This window comes from Plutella xylostella, chromosome 17 (genome assembly GCF_932276165.1).
Source record: "Plutella xylostella chromosome 17, ilPluXylo3.1, whole genome shotgun sequence".
Taxonomy (NCBI): domain Eukaryota; kingdom Metazoa; phylum Arthropoda; class Insecta; order Lepidoptera; family Plutellidae; genus Plutella; species Plutella xylostella.
The window spans coordinates 4,277,892-4,298,739 of record NC_063997.1 but is presented as its reverse complement, the minus strand read 5'-3'; the positions used below and the strand labels follow the sequence as shown (position 1 = coordinate 4,298,739).

At 38.8% G+C, this 20,848-nt stretch overlaps 2 protein-coding genes across 2 annotated transcripts; one reads left to right on the top strand and one right to left on the bottom strand.

The window, feature by feature from the left end:
* Positions 1 to 1,068: 1,068 nt before the first annotated feature.
* Positions 1,069 to 9,083, bottom strand: LOC105396413 (protein yellow). Its single transcript, XM_038108867.2, has 4 exons — positions 8,167 to 9,083; positions 3,416 to 3,584; positions 2,456 to 2,630; positions 1,069 to 2,184 (listed from the first exon to the last, which is right to left on the bottom strand). The coding sequence occupies exons 1-4, from the start codon at positions 8,438 to 8,440 to the stop codon at positions 1,207 to 1,209; spliced, it is 1,596 nt and encodes a 531-aa protein (XP_037964795.1). The 5' UTR covers positions 8,441 to 9,083; the 3' UTR covers positions 1,069 to 1,206.
* A 1,854-nt stretch (positions 9,084 to 10,937) lies between these two features.
* On the top strand, positions 10,938 to 16,703 carry LOC105395742. The gene is made up of 6 exons (XM_011567708.3): positions 10,938 to 11,206; positions 11,971 to 12,120; positions 14,506 to 14,658; positions 15,145 to 15,438; positions 15,915 to 16,084; positions 16,530 to 16,703. The coding sequence occupies exons 1-6, from the start codon at positions 11,005 to 11,007 to the stop codon at positions 16,674 to 16,676; spliced, it is 1,116 nt and encodes a 371-aa protein (XP_011566010.3). The 5' UTR covers positions 10,938 to 11,004; the 3' UTR covers positions 16,677 to 16,703.
* Positions 16,704 to 20,848: the final 4,145 nt, after the last annotated feature.

The window sequence follows — 20,848 nt, the reverse complement described above, 5'->3', positions numbered from 1 at the left end:
CTCATAAGGACTTAAAAAATAATCTGAGCATTTGACGCATACACACCTAACTTACTCATGATCTGGTACCTCCGACCTCCACTGTTATAATTATTCAGGGTTACAAACGTAACGTAAACTGACTTCTAAGTATTCTATGAATGCTAATTAAGGTCTTAAGTACCTACATAATTTATTTTAAATATATTCATATCAGATTTTACTCCTGTAAATTTTGCAATAAAAGTAAATATTTTTTATTAGTGATTGAACTCCCAGTGCATTGCTGGGTAGGTACTTCATTACTATAATTACAGATGAAAATAGGTTAAATCTTGTAAATGGAGTGGAAAGTTCGCGAAATAAATATTTTAATATTAGTTATTTATTATTTCTAGATATTATTAGGTACATATCAATAGGTATGCTGTGACGATGTCGTAACTGCTTAGGTATCACTTAGCTAAATAATATATTTAAATGTAAACTTTATTCTATAAGGACTTTCTTTTTATCATATAATTATTGTTATGTATGTAGGTATGTTTGTTGCTCTCCCGGCTAGAAGAAGATTATTAGTCCGTTTTTTTACTTTAGCGTTTGGTGAGAATAAAACTGTCATGCTCAATGACTTGATTTGTGATACTTTTACACATATGAAAAAAAAATAGATAACTAAACAGGTTATAACTAATTAAAAATCAAATTGAAATACGATAGAGAAGGTATAATAAGTACTTAACTAATAATAACTTAACACCTAAGCTTGTAAGATATCAAATATGACTATTTAGCACACAAACAGCAATTGTAAAATTCGTATTCTAAGAGTTTTCGTATAAATAAGCTATGTTGAAAGACTTGAAAGCACATAATTTCGTCAATCAAAAGTTAGTTAAGTTGTTTATAACGCCTTGTTACATACTAATAGCCACATTTTACTGATCGTATGGATCCATCGCGATGGTGACGTCGGGAACTGAACCCACAAGAAAATGGATCTGCTTATTGTTAAATTGATGATTATAAAAACTAAACGATTTAGGTAGTTATACCTACTTACTGATAATAAACAAATAAATCCTATACTATATTTCAATATAAATTTTATTGTGACTAAAAAAGTATTCATCATGCACCTTAGATTAAATATGGCAAGCACAGCATGACTGCAAAGTTGCAAACCCAGATTACAACGTTTTAGTTGTAGATAATTCCAGATGTAGTCTACAGTATAGACGGCCACCAGCCGGTCTTGTGCCCAGATATGACCTCCTGCGGGGGAGTGAACGACACCTGAGGGTCGCACACCGTGCCTCGGACCGCCTCCTCCGTACTCACAAACAACAACCGATAGTTATACTCATCCTGATCCAACTGCTTCGCCTGAAACATTGGCAGGCGGTTCGATATCACCCACAGAATCTGGTTAGACCCCTGATCTATCTTGATGTCGTTAGGAAAAATCAATGTCTCAGTGTTCTGTGCCACGATGCCTAAAGCCCCTTTCTGGAAGGGTTTCCTGGTGTCCCAACAGCCCACGCTGTCCCGGCTGACGAGCCCGAAGTACATGACCCCACGGCGGTCCACGGCCGAGGACGAGGCCTGCCCCAGCGGCCCTCTCTCCCCCACTATATTAAACTCGTTCATACTATTGTTCACCATTTCCTGCTTCTTCAACGCGGCAGTTGAAACGTAAAATTCCAAGTGGCCAGCCAGCGAGTGGAAGAAGAGGATTCGGTCTGATAGGTCGTCCTTAACTTCAGTAAGGGCCAGTCCAAAGATTCCGTCAGTCCATCGGAAGTTCAGGTCGTGAAGCGTGAAGTTAGCGGCAATGGGATCGGGGAAAAACAGGTGATGGGTGAATCGCCAGAATTGCATGTCTTTTTGCCTGAAGACTAGCAAACCGAAGCGCCAAGGATCCGCCATGTAGACGTGCAGGTCACTGCAGTCGTGTCGCCTTGCATCCACGACCAGCGCTGAGTACAGCGAGTTCTGCAGAACGTACTCCTGAGGTATGACATAGCGAGCCAGCAGTTTGTCAGTGTTCAGGTCAAACACCAGCAGGCTGGGGGGACAGATCTGCTTGGCGTTGTCTTGCACGTCGATTTGGCCGGAATCCAGGACCCACAGTCTCCCGCAAAGATCAGCGCTCACTCGAAACACTGATGTCAATCCGGTGCAGTTCAGAACATCTGAAAACGAAAGTACCTAAATGTATTTGAGATACAGGATAGAAATAATATATGTATTTTGAAAATTGTATGTTATAATTATGTAGGTGACCCCGCGGTACGGTACCGACGTAGATAAACTCGACCATTTAATACACGTTCCACCAATCATAGCGCCGTATTTATAGTGAATCGCGATATACTTAATGACAATATATCTACGTAGGTAGCGGATCTGTGTACTGTAGCGTGGCAAGCAGGTTGTGGAATTTAATAGTGTGTAGCAGGAACTCACTATTAGGCCTGTGGTACTCCCAGCTAGGGTACGGCTTGACGGCGGGCGAGGGGACCCCGCCGGCGCGCGGCACGCTGCCCAGCGTGGCGGGGACGCCGGGCCGCCAGCGCGGGAACGTCAGGAACACGCGGGAGCCCCACACCTCCAGGCCCAGGGGGAGCACGTTGGATGGGACGTATTTACTGGAAATATGGTGAAGGTGATGTTAAAATGATGAAGTGTCTAGACCACAATCAAAAAGTACATGCTAGCACGGATCTGCCCGACAGGCGCATCTCAGATCCGATCTGTGATTTGTCCACACACGTCGTTATCCGGGCAAGATCCGTGCTCATATGGCTAGCTATTTTTAGGCTGTAAAGTCTCTCGCTCGCATTCATCCATATTATAGAATTCCGATGCTCCTGTTAGAATAAAGTTGATCTCTATTATGCAAAATAGGTTCAAAAAATTAAAGAAGAAATGTTGAACAGAAATCCTCCTAAACAAAATATTTCAGGATAGCAACATGGCAGACACCGGTAGAGAAAGCTACTTGTACTATGTTGAATTTCTCTCTGTATCTTATCATCTCATCACATCACTACCGAACCGTAGTTTAGTTCGGTACGCCGGTACTGATCCAGTTATAACAACTTACTCGCATATTCTGTTAATTTATTTTGTATGCCTTCGTTAGTCTTACACATTGCTGCGCAAAACCACTCGCTATAGTTCACTGCCGTCAGCTATCTATTCTGACTGCTCTCCCTACTGTATTCTTCCAGAACTAGAGATGGGCGCTATATCAACAGGATATAATAATGCTAACAATGGCACTAAAAAACTGTAAGTACAGCTACCGTACCACCACCGACATATCAGCAATCGGTCGCCTGTTACACATTTGGCAGAAGCGACGCTACTGGATTGTCGATTGTTAATGTTCGGCGGTGGTAATTCCACAGTAGACTAGAGGAACTCTCACCCGGTGACCAAGGCATGGTGCCTATGCTGAGGCGTGGGGAACTCGAAGTCGACCTGCTTCCACTTGTAGAGCGTGGTGAAGGGCGGCGTGTCGGCGTCGGCGGCCACCTGCGCGCGCGCCACGCCCAGCATGGCCAGCCAGAGCGCCAGCCCCGACACACGCGTGCGCGCTGAAACGTGGACACACCATGGGTCACTCTTTATATGGCAGTTTTTAACTTTTTGAGACGTTTTTGAATTTCATCAAGCACGCGGGATGGCAAGCCATATTCCAAGCGTTACAATTAATACATATGTATACTTGTATGAACGCGTGCGGAATCATCCCGCGTGCGTGATCAAATCCGCATGTTGTTAAAAACAGCCTAAATCAACGATCAAACATACGAGAATTGTCACGCAATCTAGATAGAGCCGTGGTTAGCGCAGCGCTCCGAAGCTTAGGAATAACAACACTGTAGCAGACAAATCTCGTTTGATCGTATGTACGTTCATATAGACTCTATATCGGTCTGTGTATCCCTGATATAGAGAGTAACCCCCCAGTTATAGAACGAGATAACTTTGCGACAGAAACAAGTGATAACACCATTAAAATAGTTTTAAGTATAGGGCAACATTTTCATTTTTGACACTAGTTTGGTGATGGTAAGGTGGTGAGCCATGGGTGCGCGCAGCCTAGGTACAAGGGAGTACTTGTTTCTAAAATAGAATTAAGTAAGTGTCTATAAAATTAAATGATACACTTTTAGAATTGAGATCAAATCAACATGTGGATCACCTATCAATACCACCAGTTGAACAGATTTATGAATGAATTACTTACACATTATTAAAAAGATTTTCAATGTAACCAATCACACGTATGACTTTAATGAAAGCAAATATAGGATAATCCATCATAGAAACATTATTTCCTAAACATTGGATGGAAATAAAATATAAATTTCCTGCTTTAATATCAACATGGTACAGTCAACATAAGAGAAAAGTAGTAAGTAATTTTAATTATATTTTGGTAACGATGCTTTGAAATTGAGTAGGTACAAGGCCAGCTAGCGCCCCCATTTGAAAATAACATCATACTTAACTTCTGTTTGATAACTTCAGTTATTCGTGTAAACTCTTAATATTACGCAGAAGCCGTCAGTAAGCATTAGTTCGTGCTCAACCGTAGTACAATTATCTATCCGTCTCTACAATTAAATTTACAACCCCATATTACTTTTTTCTATTTTTCTTTCTTCCAATGATTTGATTAACAGAGACAGTAGTATAGTAAGAGCCCAGGTTAGAGTGGGACGAACGGTTATGCTCTAAATGATTTACGTAACCAATGTTTAATCGATTTTTACGTGATCTTTCTAACGGCTTGCCACAAACACAGGGTTTACCGAGTTATGTGATTTTTATGAAAATGTCCCTACATCAAAAACATTTTTTCATAGTCACACAACACAAACAGCACATACCTAGGTATATATTGAGCATCCAAAATCCGAGAGCAAATTTTTGTCGATAATCAAATACTTATCTGCCCCGGCCGGGAATCGAACCCGGGACCTTCGGCCTTCGGCGTAGCAGTCAGCAACTTACATTATTTGCAATCACCAGAGAGGTTTATCGCACCCTTGCTATGATTGATATAATCTACTTAATTTAATGTCCTCCTAGCCGAATTTCGACCACGGCGGCCAATCTCATTTGAGATCAGCCATCTACGCAGGAGTAGTTTTATAGTGCCCAAGTGTGTGCGCAGTACACAGGAGCACTCTCTGTTCCATCACTCTCATAGCCCAATGGGACGGATTGACCGACACGACTGGAGAGAGCTAGGCGCAGGACCGACTGCTTTACATGCCCATCCGACAGCATGGATCGTTTCACTGTATCGGACATCAGGTGATCAGCCAACTTAGAACCACAATTTAGAAACACAAATTGATGGTCCCACCCGGGAATCGAACCCGGGACCTCTGAGTCGTGAAGCGAAGCTTCTACCACTAGACCACAGAGGCACTTAATGTAATTAAATATGTCGTACCTATTTATTTTTATTTATTGCTTGTAAGGCCATTGAAAGTCTGTCGATCGATAGTTGATTATCATTGACACATATTTTATTTACCATTACCATCCACTTACTCACTTCTTTCTCTCGTTGAAATAAGGATTTCAAAAGCTTTTAATATTTTATAGTCAATTAATGTAATAACTTATACTTTTTTTTTGCATTTTACATAATATAATAGATTCATAGGCATGTTCGATACGTCAGTAGTTGTGTTAAAATTGATGGTAATTCTGATGGTGTACCTTACTAAATATTCTTATTTTTGAAAGTACCTACTACACCTAAGTACTTTAATTATATAATAATGGTGTACCGATCGCAGAGACATATTAGGGGCGAATTCTAAAAAATAAATAAAAAAAAAATATTAATTTTACTTTTTCATAGATACTGTGTTGGTCACGTGCCTTTTCAGTCATCACGACGGTTCTACCTTTTTTGGCATAAGATTTATTTGCCTAATCTCGTATTGCATAGTAACGTTTGGTCAAAGTCTCGTTACGCCGAAAATCGTATGGCATAAATCTCGTTTAGTAAAAAGTTATTTCGCATAACATTGTTTAGCCTAATAATGGTATGGCCAAATCTTGAATAGCCTAATAATGCTATGGCATAGGTTTATACAAAGTAATAATATTCGTTTGGCTTTAACTTTGACATAGCGCAAACTGGTGCCTTGTATTTTTTCCGCTGTTTGGAAAACGCTCCGCTCCGCTTCGCTGCGCTCCGCTTTGGTTTTAATGAACATGTGCACCTAACACGCTCCTCCTCGCTTTGCTCATCGTCGCACCTATTTTTAGGTTTCGATCTCATGGGGTTTGTAATAATTATATTGGTCGTTAACTTTCGATTTTTTGATCATACAATATCGTGATGTTCGGGATTTAGGAGAAAAATACCACAATTTGTACATTTACTACATATTTAATATATTATTTATAAAGATAACATTAGGAGAAACAAGATTATACATAGGTATAGACGAACATAAATTTGAGCAAATGAAACTTAGGTGTTTAAAGATTGTGCCTAAAGAGTTTTAGACGAAACGAGCCTTATGCCACATAAGTCTTGGCAAAGTGATGGTTCGGCCAAAAAAGTTTAGACCATACGAGTTATGCGAAATAAGTTTTGGTCAATAAAGATTATGCCAGATGAGCGGAACCCCATCACGACCCATCACCACGTCCCTACTTCTGGGACTCAGGTCTTCTTCCAATGAAATAGAAAGTGTTTTAGGCCTAGTCCACCACGCCATAGACTAACCCTCAAATTCATAGACCGTATTGTAAATTTACAACAGGATTAAAATTCACTTCGAAACACACGAGTTTCGACTCTTTACGTCAGTCAAAAAGTTGAAATTCGTATATCACAACTTCAATTTTAAGCCTATTGTAGAGTGTCAAAAAGCTCTATGAATTTGGGGGTAATAGTGTATTAGTCTATGAACCACGCCTTTTCAGTATAAGTACAGTAGAATTTGTTTTCACCAATTCCTAAAGGATGAACCTCTGACACACTACCTTCTCGTCAGAGAAGTATTTATATTCCTTGTACAATACTGGCTAAGTATCGAGTATTTGATCGACTGTTAAGTATTTTGTAATTGTTAAAAAACTCTACATTTACCTAGGTACCTATTTTGGCAGTATAAGTACATTTATTATAGATTTTAAGAACTATACAGGGTATCGTACAAGTGGTATAATAAGATGAAAGATGTTGGTCACATTTCACTCGGTCTTTTCGTTTAGTAAGTGTTAAAATTATTAAAACAGCCCTGCATAATAATATGGTAAACATTTACATAAGTATATTAAAATGAAATATTCTTAAAAAATTATACTTACCTACCTATCTACATTTCATAAATGCATGTTAGTATGTGCACTGGAGTATGTATTACTGAATTTTTACGTGAGGTTTGTGTTTATGACTGTAATTATGAACAATTTAAAAGAGCTCCACTTATCTTAACATCTTAATTTACAGCGAAATTTGCTTATAAAAAGAATTAAAACCGAAAATATAACATCATAAAAATTTACAATCTACCTAGTAATTAGAGATGTAGGTACCTAATACGATAATGGATGCTGCAGGTTAATGTTATTGACATTACTTACGAAGATTCTCTCGGTTGCGTGAACAGACTATAGTTGTAATTGTAACAAATAGGTACATTATGAAATGCCTAGTCAACCCGATCCCGGTTTCGGTCCCTGGCAGATGTGTGTTTAAAGAAAAATATTATTCTCTCACTCATCGTTATAATTTTATCATGCCATTGACGAACCATTGAGATTGAAGTTCAACCATCAATATACTTCAAAGGTATACAGGGTGTTGCAAAAAGGGTATACTAAGCCGAACTTAGGGGGTCATTCTAGACCCCTAAGTAACCCCCTTTCAATAACATTTTTTTGTCTACAAGTTCTCAAAACTCGTAGCACAAAAGTAGGACTAGCTGGACTGAATAACCATGGTATAACTACCAAATAACTGTCAAATTATGAGATCTAATGTCGCGGTCTCCCTCCGGCAGGAAACGTATTTATTTATCCTATAATATGTAGAAGCAAGACACCACAGCACAGTGATAACTTGAGTCCACCATGGCTTCAATAAAAAGTTTACTAGCTGTAGCTTTACCTAGCCTACAAATAAATAATTACCATCATCCTCTGATCTCGTTGCATCCGGCGAGTTATAACCATATTTTTTATTGTAACCATTTCTAAATCGATGCTTCACTCGATGGTTATAAAATGTTCTGAGTCCATAATCACTATCCACTGACACTTTCACCGGGTCACTAGTCCTGGGTGCATCGGAATAATCCCATTTGTAACCGTAGTCTGGCTCAACGTGTCCAAAATTCTGCTTGATTTCTGTGAACAGAGTGGCCGGTGGGCTCCACTGCACAAACCATTGGTGTGACACGGCCATTATGCCATGGCGTTCACTGACTAGGCTGTTTGACAATAGTACCTTTGCCGATAAAATTAAAAAGTTAAATAAAAAGAAACAAATAGCGCGTCATTGCCGCGACCAAACTTAACAATTTCTGCGCGCGAATAGCGGCCGATGTGTTACTTCAAGCTCCCATACTCTTCGAGTAAAAGTTTGAACCGAAACTTTTACTAGCCCCGGCTCTCCTCCCATGTGGCTTGTGCAAGTGCAAGGAACACTTGTGTTTCATATAATTATAGCTAATATTCAAGACGAAGAAGCACTTTGGAAGATTTTTTTAAGTAATGGTGTTATTATGGGGCCATAAAATATAAAACATCTGCAGTTAGGAAGTTAGGTGCGGAGGGTTTTATTTTACATAACTTTAGAGAAGATATACCTAATTAAAAGTTGGTTTCAAAAATAACTTTTTTATCAATTCTTCATTAAATAAATAGTTAGTACATCCTGGATATATAACAGACCTTTGGCTTTTCTCATGAAAATGAAACTAGTTTTTCCGGCGAGTTATTGTTAATTAAGTTTAAACTAAAACTAAAACTTGGTTGTACAACTTACCTATCTAAATTGTGTCCTTACACAAGAGCCCTATAACAAAAGTAGTCCAGTCAGTGCTGGCGAGTGTGTGACCTCCTTTTGCTGTCCTTTTTGCAACTTCTCTACTTATTACTTTGTATGGCCGCTATGGACAAACATACTTACCACTGGGCGGCGCTATAATTGGATAAATTAAAGTATTGATTCAGTGCAATAAGCAGTTGTATAGCATATGGTTATTACTTAGTTATACGGTTATAATAAAATTTAAATAAGTAGCCTGTAAATTTTATTTCAATTCATTTAATGAAAGAAGGCTATTATGTTTTTAGAACCCTTAACCGTGTTATGAGAAATGTTGGTAACCAACTTAAATTATTAGAGGTAAATGTACCTACTTATTGTTTACTAATAGGTAATTATGTTTTAACATTTTCAGCTATAGGTACTTATTATATTTTCCGATTATTTTATTTTTTATTGCGTAAAGTCAGAGATGATATTGCATCATTTTAACATCTCTGAAATTCAAGCCACTTGTTACATCAACAATACGTATCAAAGTCAATGATAGACAGATAGTACTTAAGATAATACTTAAATGTTCAAGTTGATACTTAATAGTTACTTTTGAAACGGTTTAAATTTCATCTTCACATTCACATATGACCTGATTAGGGGGTGTTTAGTAATGCTCCGATGTTATCATGTTTCTCTTCTGAATGTTTCACAGAGCATCATCAATTAAACAATACAGCGCGTTTTGTTCTGTGTCAATGCAACCAATCATACTGCTGCATTCCATATTTAAGTCATGTTTAACTTCGCATTCTCAAGTCAGAAATTACTGCGAATTTGTAGGTATATTAATTTTGTTGTTGATGTTATTAGATATCTAGCGTACACTAACATGCTGACTAAACACAACATTAACCCACTCTAGCTTTCTATTTTTAAATCAAAGTCTATACAAAGTGGTTTATTATTGCGTAAACCGCAACAAATCAATTTAACTTTCATTAGTTTAAAACAAAAGGGAAAATCCAAGGAAATGGCTTCTACGCGTGAGTGTGCTCATAGTTAATGACCCCGCAACGAGGGAGGACTTGAATAGTAGAATGTGGCGTGACTGAAATATAAAGATAAAGTGGTAGAGTGCGCGTCACGACTGTAGTCTAACGGCAAAATCGGGAACTAATGTAACGTATCAAACTATCATCATCATCATCAGCCAATAATCATCCACTGCTGCACATAGGCCTCTCTCGGCCGTCCTCATCCAGCCACTATCGGATATCCGCCAAAGGTCGTCGGACCAGCGGGCAGGAAGGCGTCCCACGCTGCGTTTGTCAGTATCTGACATTTAGTTCTGTGAGTGCAGCTAAAGAGTCAATACTACTTACCACCTTGAAAACAGCACCGCAACGGCTATAGGACTTCAGTGATGGCGCGGTCTCTACACCTACCGGAGCTGTCTGCTATGCCATTCTTGACAACTTTATAGTAAAGGTGTTATAATTTTTGTTGGTACATACCAACTAGTTTATTGTTCTGAAGCCATCCCGCATAGATCCGAAACGGGTTGACCGTCTCGAATGATGATGAGATGATGATGAAATCCTGTTATCCCTCATCAGGGACATAGGGCTCGAAGAAAGGATTTCCCCTTCTCCCGATCCTGCGCGGCAGCTTCCAGGTCGTCCCAGCCGTCTCGAATAAGTTTTGTAAAATGTAGATTAATTGGATGTACTTACTCTTATTCAGGGCTCCATTACCACGTCAGTACAAAATAACCTAACTAAGGCAAGCATTGTGTACATATCTAACCTCTTTAATAGGCAGGTAATATCAGTCCTAACCTACTTCTCTTACACACTCGACCACACACCAAATTCGTCAAAAACGAGGCCACTGCACCCAATCAGCATCCACCAAGTCACCCTTATCGCCAGATTTACGACACCATTAGTATTGTATGACTTAAATCGCCAGTTAGCACCAAGATGTCTCTGCGTCATATTGCCTTGTTTGCCGCCATTGCTGGCGTCACTACGGGTATATACCCGTACTTTGATACTCAGGACTTCATCTACAATATCCCCAAGGTGTTCAGGATCTCGATCACACTGGACAAACTCCTGGAGTACTACGAGAACAAGCCGTCTAAAGATCCCGAGTGGTATATTGCCGTGGAATTGGCTAGAGGTGAGATTGGTAAAGTTAAGATTAATTGTGTGATACAGAGTCCCTTCATCTAAGATGGAATGACTATAACAGCTAGATAAACGAGTTGCAAAAGTGGTACCTACTTACATTAAGCCTGAAGGGATGATGATGACAGAAATATAGTAAGAAGTCACGTCACCTTCAAAGTTATTACGGAAGTGTAAATAAAACGTTTTTTTTTTAAAGTTACTTATAAAAAGTTGTTTAGAATACTGAGACATTAGATGTCATTCTCTTTCGGCTTGCTTTACCCATTTTTAATCATTTGAATATAGGTACTTGCTATTAAATAGGTAAGTGTTTCATCTTATGTCTGAATCAGGAACTAAGTAGGTATTAGGTCATGTTGAAGATGAGTTACACGATGCATTTTATGTAACCCGCTGTTTTATAACTTAGTCCTTCGCTGCAATAGTCTGTGATAAATAACCAATATTTAGGTTTCAACATCATGTAACGTCTTCATCAACAGATAAGTAATAACACTGTCAGTCTGATTTATAAAGTTTCCAATTAGTGGCATCTATACGAGAAAGGAAGAACAGAAATTATATAGGAACCCCCTTCATACTAAATAGACTTCGGTCTACATAGGTTGACCACTATACTAAAACGTTTTCCTGAGTTTTTCTTTCAGCCAGCACCAGATAATCATCACCACGTGCTTTTGGCAATATTATAGCGCAATTTTTGGTCATCTTTCTTTAAAAACATTGTCTCACGTGTCTTCATTACTTCCCCAGGTCAAATGGAGTATGTAATAAATGAGCTGGACAAATCTGTCCCGCTGAAGCTGAAGGAGAACCTTCAGAACCTGACGCGCCGCATGGACCGCATCCGGAACAGCACCGACGTGGGCAGGCTCGTCTACCGGAGCAAGGACTATGAATATGGTAAGTCCAAGCCATGGAATCTAGTCGTGGAAGATTTTTTTATATTTCACTGTGTGGACATTTCTAAATATTGATCTCCGTATATCAAATCATGATACCTATGTGGACATAATATTTGACAGTATGTTCCGAATTTCGGAATACCTGTGGAATAAATAAAAACAACGATAGGTACCTATACCTACTTTAGAAAGTAAACTGACGTGCACTGCGTAAAGAAATAGATGCTACCTTACATACAGTATTCAGGCATATTTATCGCAGTCTACTAGCTATTCAATACAAATCTTGATAGCGGTATCGGCCACCATAAGGGTCTTACATAATGGCCGATACATGGCTACTTCCCAGCATTATGGCTGAGAACTATAACCGTTGCAAGCACTCTCACTTTCCACCGCGCTAATGTCAGTTTCTCCGACAAATGTATCACGAATCAACATCTAGTCGGGTACGTGAGTTTATTCGCAAAACGATCGAATTGCGATATTGGGCTAAAGTTTTAAACGTCAAATTATACAATACAATACCATAAAAAAGATCCCGACGAATTGAGAACCACCTCCTTTTTTTGAAGTCGGTTAAAAATCACATCATAAAAAACTTAAATCTAACTTAAATAACAGTGATACACAAAATGGCGGTCTTATCGCTAAAAGCGATCTCTTCGAGACAACCGTTGTAAGAAAATTATGTTTTCAACGGCTACACTGATTTTGTCGAAGTAGCAGCTAGAAACCACTACATAGCTCATAGGTATCAAGCTTATGAAGTTCACTGAAACCAGCTAAGTAAATAATACTTATTATATAATACATTATGTTGTACGACATTTGGAACTTAGCTAAATAAAAAAGGTTCTCCAAATAAAGTGGATTATTTTACTTATCTCGTATATTTCGTATGCTTCCTATCTTATATTTCCTATGCACAGGTTTTTCAGAATGGATAGGGTGAAATGTGATAGGTTTCAAAGAAAAAAAATCATTTTTGCCTGTTAAAATTATTCAAATTAGAACCATTAATCCTAGATCCTATGTTTCAAATAAGGCGGCAGATTTAAGCAACTCACTTGTCTTTAAAATCTAAACAGGAACTGACTAAGTTAGTACAGTCGTGTGCGGCCTGCATAAGCAAATGCAGACCAGATTTGGTCAAATTGTGAAAGGACATGAAATAGAACGATATACTCACTAGCATGCATCTCGCGTTTTGCATTTTAATTATTTTGGGTGTTACAAAAGATGTTATGTAGCTAATGTTGAGACGTTAAAAAAATACTAATTAAAAGTTTCTCCAACTTATTATGGTCAATATTTGATTGATGATTTACATGTAGATTAAGCAAGCTGTGAGTAATTAATAGTCTCGTTTTTAGCGGATTATTTTAAAGCTTCCAGTAAAGTTGTATTATGAATTCCACACGTGTTTTTAAAATTATTTATCATAATTTCACAATTATAATTATGATCCTTGGTCTATGGTTACTTATTGTCTTACTGTACACGTACATCCGGAAGTAAAGTTGTTAAAATATCATCCTAGCTAATATTATAAATGCGAAAGTAACTGTGTCTGTATGTTACGCTTTCACGCTAAAACTACTGAACGGATTTGAATGAAATTTGGTATACAGACGGTCTAGATCCTGGAAAAGAACATAGGCTATATTTTATCCGGAATACCCACGGGAAAACTTTTTAAAGCGAAGCGAAGCGCGCGGGAACAGCTATTTATTATAAAACTAGCTGTTCCCGCGAGCTTCGCTTCGCCTTAAAAAGTTTTCCCGTGGGAATTCCGGGATAAAAAGTAACCTATGTTCTTTGTCAGGGTCTAGAACATATGTAAACCAAATTTCATTCAAATCCGTTCAGTAGTTTTGGCGTGAAAGAGTAACAGACAGACACAGTTACTTTCGCATTTATAATATTAGTTAGGATTAGGATACCTACTTACTTATCTGGCGTGGAGTTCAACGGGACCCTGGAGAAGTAAATTTTTATAGGATACTTTATATTATTAGGTGAGAGATTTCACGGGTAACTGATGCAGAGGTCATATGCCACTGGAACTTTTTCATAGCTCGTGAGTGCCAGAAAACAAGTGACATTAATTATACCTAAAAGTCATGACTAAGTTCTCTCAGTCACCAACTCATGTCCGCCAGTTAATAACAAATCCTCAGTCATCCCCTTTTCTCCTCTCAGCCTATCGCACTACCACTACCAATCTTTTTGTCGACATCACCAAAATGCTACTAGTTAGCATTAAGTTCGCCTTTGTATGTACTTATGTTTTTATGTGCCACAATAACCCCCCCAGTGGGAAACTAAATAGGCTAATAAAATTAAATAAAAAATAACCCCCCCCCCCCTCTCCCCGCAGTAGCGAAGGCCCTGCTGGACAACATAGCGAGCGTGGCGGGTGCGCTGGAGCCGCTCACGCTGGGCACGGTCGGCACGCAGAAGCCGTACCGCTTCGGCTTCGAGCAGTACGTGCAGGAGGCGCGGACCAAGATGCCGAGCAGGCAGGCTGCTGGTGAGGACTTATATGATTAAAGTAACCAACCTGTGAGAGAAAAAGTACAAAAACGTTGGCAGTTTTCAAGTTTGGTTCAGCACTGTAAAGTTCCTTATATCTGTGAAATACCCGTCATAATCAAAATTCTAAACACCCTACTTTTTTTTTGTTTTATTGAAAAGTGAATATAGAAAAAAAAGATCACTAACACTGAAGATCACTAACATTAATAAAGAGCTGTGAGATGCATTCCATTGCATGGAAAGTTTTCTGTAAATAAGTTCATCCATACCATTAAATATGAGCACAGCAATGAAACATTCACTGCTGACTCTGCCTGATAATCTGAATACAGCAAATATTATCCAAACCGATTTTTGCAGGCAGTAACAGACAAAGAGAAAAGTTTCAACAACGTGCCTACTAAACCACATTTCTAAGGCGTTTCGGCACGATGAATGCACAAATACACGGATTTTATAACTTAAATATTTCACTCACCAGACGCCTGCATGATGCAAATGCTCCTAACAGTCCTGGATGGCCAGACAGACCAGTCTGAAGACACCTGCGAGCTGTCTCCAGAGTGCAGCCAGCAGCTCATCACGGGGTCAGCCCTGGCCTTCCAGCAGACCACCCGCATCAGGGCAGCAGTGCTCGCCAGGCACTTCGACTGCCTGGAAGCCATGGACCTGCCGGCGCATATTTACAAGCTCTGCATCCAAGTCTACAAGGAGGCCAAGTCGCTGGAGGCGTGGGACCACCCGGCTGGGACGAGGACTCTGTTTATGCAGCAGAGTAAGTTTGTAGATAGGTTTTCGAATGAGTTTCTTACTAATATTATACTATAGACTTTTTGAAATACACTGACGAGCAAAGAAACAGTTCCACTTACAAAATTCCAACTCTAAATAACTTAATTTTTTTTTAACTTTTAATAGGAAATATGAACAAAACATATACGATTTTAGTTGGTGCTAATATATTCTGGTGCGCTTTAGTTCAATATTGCAAGAGGCGTCATTAAGCAAGCTTTTCCGCTTAGGAGTAATTTGGTGCTTTCTCACTGGAACTTTTTCATTGCCTGTGTGTGTATTTATGTTCTATCTACCGCCTTTACGTGCGGAACATTGATGCATAACAAATCTGCATCCGATTTTTGGACATGCTAAGTTTTCCTGTCTACCTATCACCCCACCATCTCCCCCAAACAGGGTACTTATCCACTTTCGGATCTTATAATTTATGACATGTCATTGTTCACCATTCCCCAGTAAACTATTGCGCGGCGCAAGGCTACGGCGAGTTCATCAAGCCTCGCTGGATGAACAAGATCCTGGCGTGGCAGGAGGGGCGGGGGTGCTACTCGGACGAGCGCCAGCCCTTCATGAGGCTCACCGGGTTCGTGGGACCTGCCAGTGGAGCCGCCAACCCTGATAGACAGGTGAGAGCAGCTACCACCACCGAGGACAAGGTGTGTAAGGTTTTCGTAGACCATTCCATACAAGTTACGAGACTTATCAAGCAACGCTGCTTATAATTGTTAAATGCTAATGTTCGGTGGTGCCCCACAGATGCAGATGCTTGGTATAGTTTTGTTAAACAATGGTCTAGGGAAACCCTCAACGTTGTCTCGGCCATTCCTCAAAGTATAAAGATTCTTGATTTTGGTCCGCATGAGAACCTCATTTCTGATGAGTACTAATATGTTAAGTTTTCTTACTAACCGAAATAGATATTTAAAATCAGCAATAGCGTTTGGATTAAGACCAAATCGATGTAGGCACTTCAATATCGTGACGTTCAGGATGACCCCTTTTTTCACCCCCTTTCGGCTCCGACATCGTTGACCAGATACACTGTATAACATAGTGTTTTGTCCCAACCAGGAGGAGTATAAGCTCAAGAAGGCGGCGGAGTCAGCCGGCGGGACGTGCAACTCGCTGGCCTCGGCCATGGCGCTGGGCTCGCTGGTGGTCTACGTGCGAGCACTGCTGGAGTCCGACCAGGCATTCCAGTATGATATACTGGAATAACCTTGGGAGTTTTGTTGTTAATGTGACGGCCGGTTCACACATTTCTCCGTTTTACTGTTTAAAATGGATCGTTTACCTAGGTTTTGCTTCGCTGATAGTGTATGTATTTGAATGAGCAACAAAAAACGAACACGATAAAACAAAACTGTAAAACGGAGACTGTCTGAACCGGCCGTAAAATGCGCATGCATGAATGTGGTGGTTAATGGGTTTGTATGTTGTTGTGTACTGAAACTGAATAAACCTATTTGTTTTTTACCGTTTTGTGTATTTTTTTTAAATAATATAAAGCAGTTTATTGGTAAATGTGTTTAGTACCTATGGTACGAGTATAAAAGCATTAGTAAAAAAACTATAAGAAGATGGCAGCTGAACCTTCGTAGGCCTATCAATACAGCCCCCTACTTCCTCTTTAGGTATTTCATATTGCTTCTTTATCAACGCTTGTGTACCAAGGAACATACCGGGTGATTGGAAAGTCGATGTATTCCTTTAAATGGGTTGTAGACGAAGGCATTTCCAGTTGATTGAACCCCATAATGCATTATCCGAAAGTCAACAATTTCTGAGTTATTTAAGTTTTAAGTTTTTTTTAGGTTTTTGCCAAAATTTATGTTTAAAAGCAAAATATTTCAAAAACTAAAATTTTTTTGATTCCTTTTTTTATTGTTTTGTATTAGTGACACCTTAGCCAACTAATTATAATCATTAATTGCGCAATATTTAACTCAATTTAGACACAGTGCTTCAAAATAGATGAAACATTAAGAAAATGTTACGAAAGGTGAAAACAAAAATGCTTAATAAAAAAGAATTTTATCTGACAATTTTTCAGGCACTACAGCTTAAAAACATAATCAATTTATCAGCTTTACAATGACATATTCCAATCTAAAATCGATTGAAGTGTGACTAAGATATAGCCAAAACAACCACATAGGCGGACAAATCTCAGTAGGGAAACAACCAAGATTTTGTTCCAATTTTAAGGTAAAAAGTATTGTAACTGGACTTTGTAGAGATCCGAACTATTTACTAATTATTGTGTTCTAATAGTGTGGTTCCTCAAAGGCACAGATCTAGGACAAGGCTGCTTCACCGAAATAATGCTTGTCCGATAACACGGTTAGCCGATTGTAATTTTCAATTTTGATTGGTAGAACTAAATAATTCTTCACAACCCGGTTCCCCAAAACTACTGTTCGACGACAGTTAATTCGCCGAAAACATGATTGGCTAGTAGCACGTGACAGTAGCACTGTTTGACAGTGATTGTTTTAAATTCAACGTGTTCAAACACTGTGCCAAATGTTTAAGCTGAAAAGTTTCACCGAATAGTGTTATAGGAGATGCAATTTCGTGGTTAAACAATTTGACTAACTGTGCAGTCGAAAAAGCATTCTATCGTTGAACCTATCGTCGTCGAAAAGTGCTTTCGGCTAACCGTGTTATCGGACAAGCATTTCGGTGAAGCAACCTTGTAGTCGATATGTGCTTTTGAGGAATCGCGTTATCGGAGAACAATAATTAATAAAAGGTTCGGAGCTCTAAAAAGTCCAGTTATAAGACATTTTACCTTAAAATTGGAACAAAATCTTGTTCGTTTTCCTACTGAGATTTGTCCGCCTGTGCGGTTGTTTTGGCTATATCTTGGTCATACCTTAATCGATTTTAGATTGGAATATGTCATTTTAAAGCTGATAAATTGTTTATGTTAATAAGCTATAGTGCCTGAAAAATGGTCGGAAAAAATTCTTTTATAATTAAGCATTTTTGTTTTCACCTTTCGTAACATTTTCTTAATGTTTCATCTATTTTGAAGCACTGTGTCTAAATTAAGTTAAATAATTGTGCAATTAATGATTATAATTAGTTGGCTAAGGCGTCACTAATGCAAAACAATCAAAAAAGTATTAAAAAATGCGTAGTTTTTGAAATATTTTGCTTTTAAATATAAATTTTGGCGAAAACCTAAAAAAACTTAAAACTTAAATATCTCAGAAATGGTTGACTTTTGGATAATGCATTATGGGGTTCAATCGACTGGAAATGCCTTCGTCTACAACCCATTTAAAGGAATACATCGACTTACCAATCACCCTGTATATTCTATCTATTCTATTCTCTGTGGGGGTGTAAGTACCTGCACCTGGCTCTCTCGAGTGGAACCTTTGTACATGTTCCCAAGGTCTAAACTGCCTTTCTAAGCTTGGACCATTTCCCACCACACGCTGGTCCACTGCGGGTTGGTGGGTTCACATATACCTATAGATGTGCTAGATCTAGATATGCAGGTTTCCTCACGATGTTTTCCTTCACCGTAAGAGCGATGGTATATAAAGTTAAAAGAACTCATTGGTACATGTCAGCGCCGGGATTCGAACCCGCATCTCTGGCGTGAGAAGCGGGCGCTTACCCGACTGAGCTAGGAACATATAATAAGTACTTACTTCTCTTGGACTTTTTATTTACGAAACTTTTTAGTTAAATGTCAAAGTCAAAACTTTGTTATAGTGCGACAAACTTATCTGTTCCGGTGAGAGCGAACTAAATTGATCCATATCTCATTGTTTACAAATGAATTATATATTGATACAGATTAGATGGGTTTATTGAAACCACAAGCGCGAATTACCATTACTGGCAAACTTAAAATCTTATAGAATTAATAAATATTACACATTTACGTGAGCTGTCACCGGAACAGATAAGTTTGTGGCACTGTAATTGATTTGACTTCCCTCTTTCTCTGTGATCATAGAGAAAAAATAAATAATTGTGAAAAGAGTGCCATCTCGAGGAGTTTTTTGTCATACTCTATACGTCATACTGAACAGCACCATCTCTTTATATTTCTCAGCCTCATTGTACATACATACAGGGTGCCCTGTTGGGACACCCTGTATATATAGATATTGTTATCACAAGTAATTAACTTCAATCTATAAAGATATAGTGCAGGTGGGTTATTCCGAATTTCGGATAATTCCGATTTTTGCCGATGGAAGAATCCAAACGCAGCGATACTTTGAACCGTGGAACAAACCCAAGCAAGAAGATTAAGTTGCCATCAAAGTGAATGGTTCCACGGTTCAAAGTATGGCTGCGTTTGGAAGAAATTAGCAAAAATCGGAATTACCCGAAATTCGGAATAACCCACCTGCACTATATCTTTATAGATTGAAGTTAATTACTTGTACACCACACAACAGTTATTACATTTATTAGCTAAATGTAAGTTCAATCTATTTATGTACCTACCTACATGCAACAATAAATAAAAAACAAATTATTATATAATTCTTTATTACTTTTGTTCATTCGTTTTGTTCATGTCACTTGTAAAATAATATACGAGTGGGTGTGTGTATTCCTTTTTAATTCCTTTCACAATGAAAACCATTTCATGTTTTGCTAGTTTATCTTTCCCAAGAGAAGCAAATCCTTTCAATTGATCCCTAGCGGCATCATAATGCACTTGTGGTGATAAAGTCATTTCGTCCAAGATAATAGTGCATCATTTATCCTCGTGAGGAAAATCTTTGACGACATTTATCAGTTTGGTACACAACACATAGTATTTTAATCTTCAGCGGATATGAAGATGTAGATCGCTCTTTGCCAGTGCCGCCATTTCAGCTCGGTTCCCGTGGAACCACATGAAACCTAGATCCATATGGAATCTGTCAGGTCGCAAGAATTTCATAAAAACACTTTTTGCGGATCCACCAACCCGCACTTGGCCAGCGTGGTGGACTAGGCGTAAACCCTTCCTTCATTGGAAGGAGACCCGTGTGCCCCAGCAGTGGGGACGTAATGGGTCGTGATGATGACTTTTTGCGGATAAAGATGCTTTTTCTTGACTTTATTTGTAGTATATAAAATTTATAAATAACTATACCGAGAATATAGGCTTTTATTACAAAAATGTTATTTGCGAGACATTGTAAGACAACTGAACTGACACTGACACGCAATTTCTTCATAATAGCCATAGATCATGACAATGTTAACATTCAAATACTACTTATCTATGTGTCTTGTTATTGTTCTAGGGTCTTGTTCATAACGCCATCTTACATCTTTTTTGGTATTTAGAGTAACATAAAGAGATGGCGCTACCTTCTACTAAAAGTTCAGCCATTAAGGCACTGACCCCCCCCTGTCTGTGA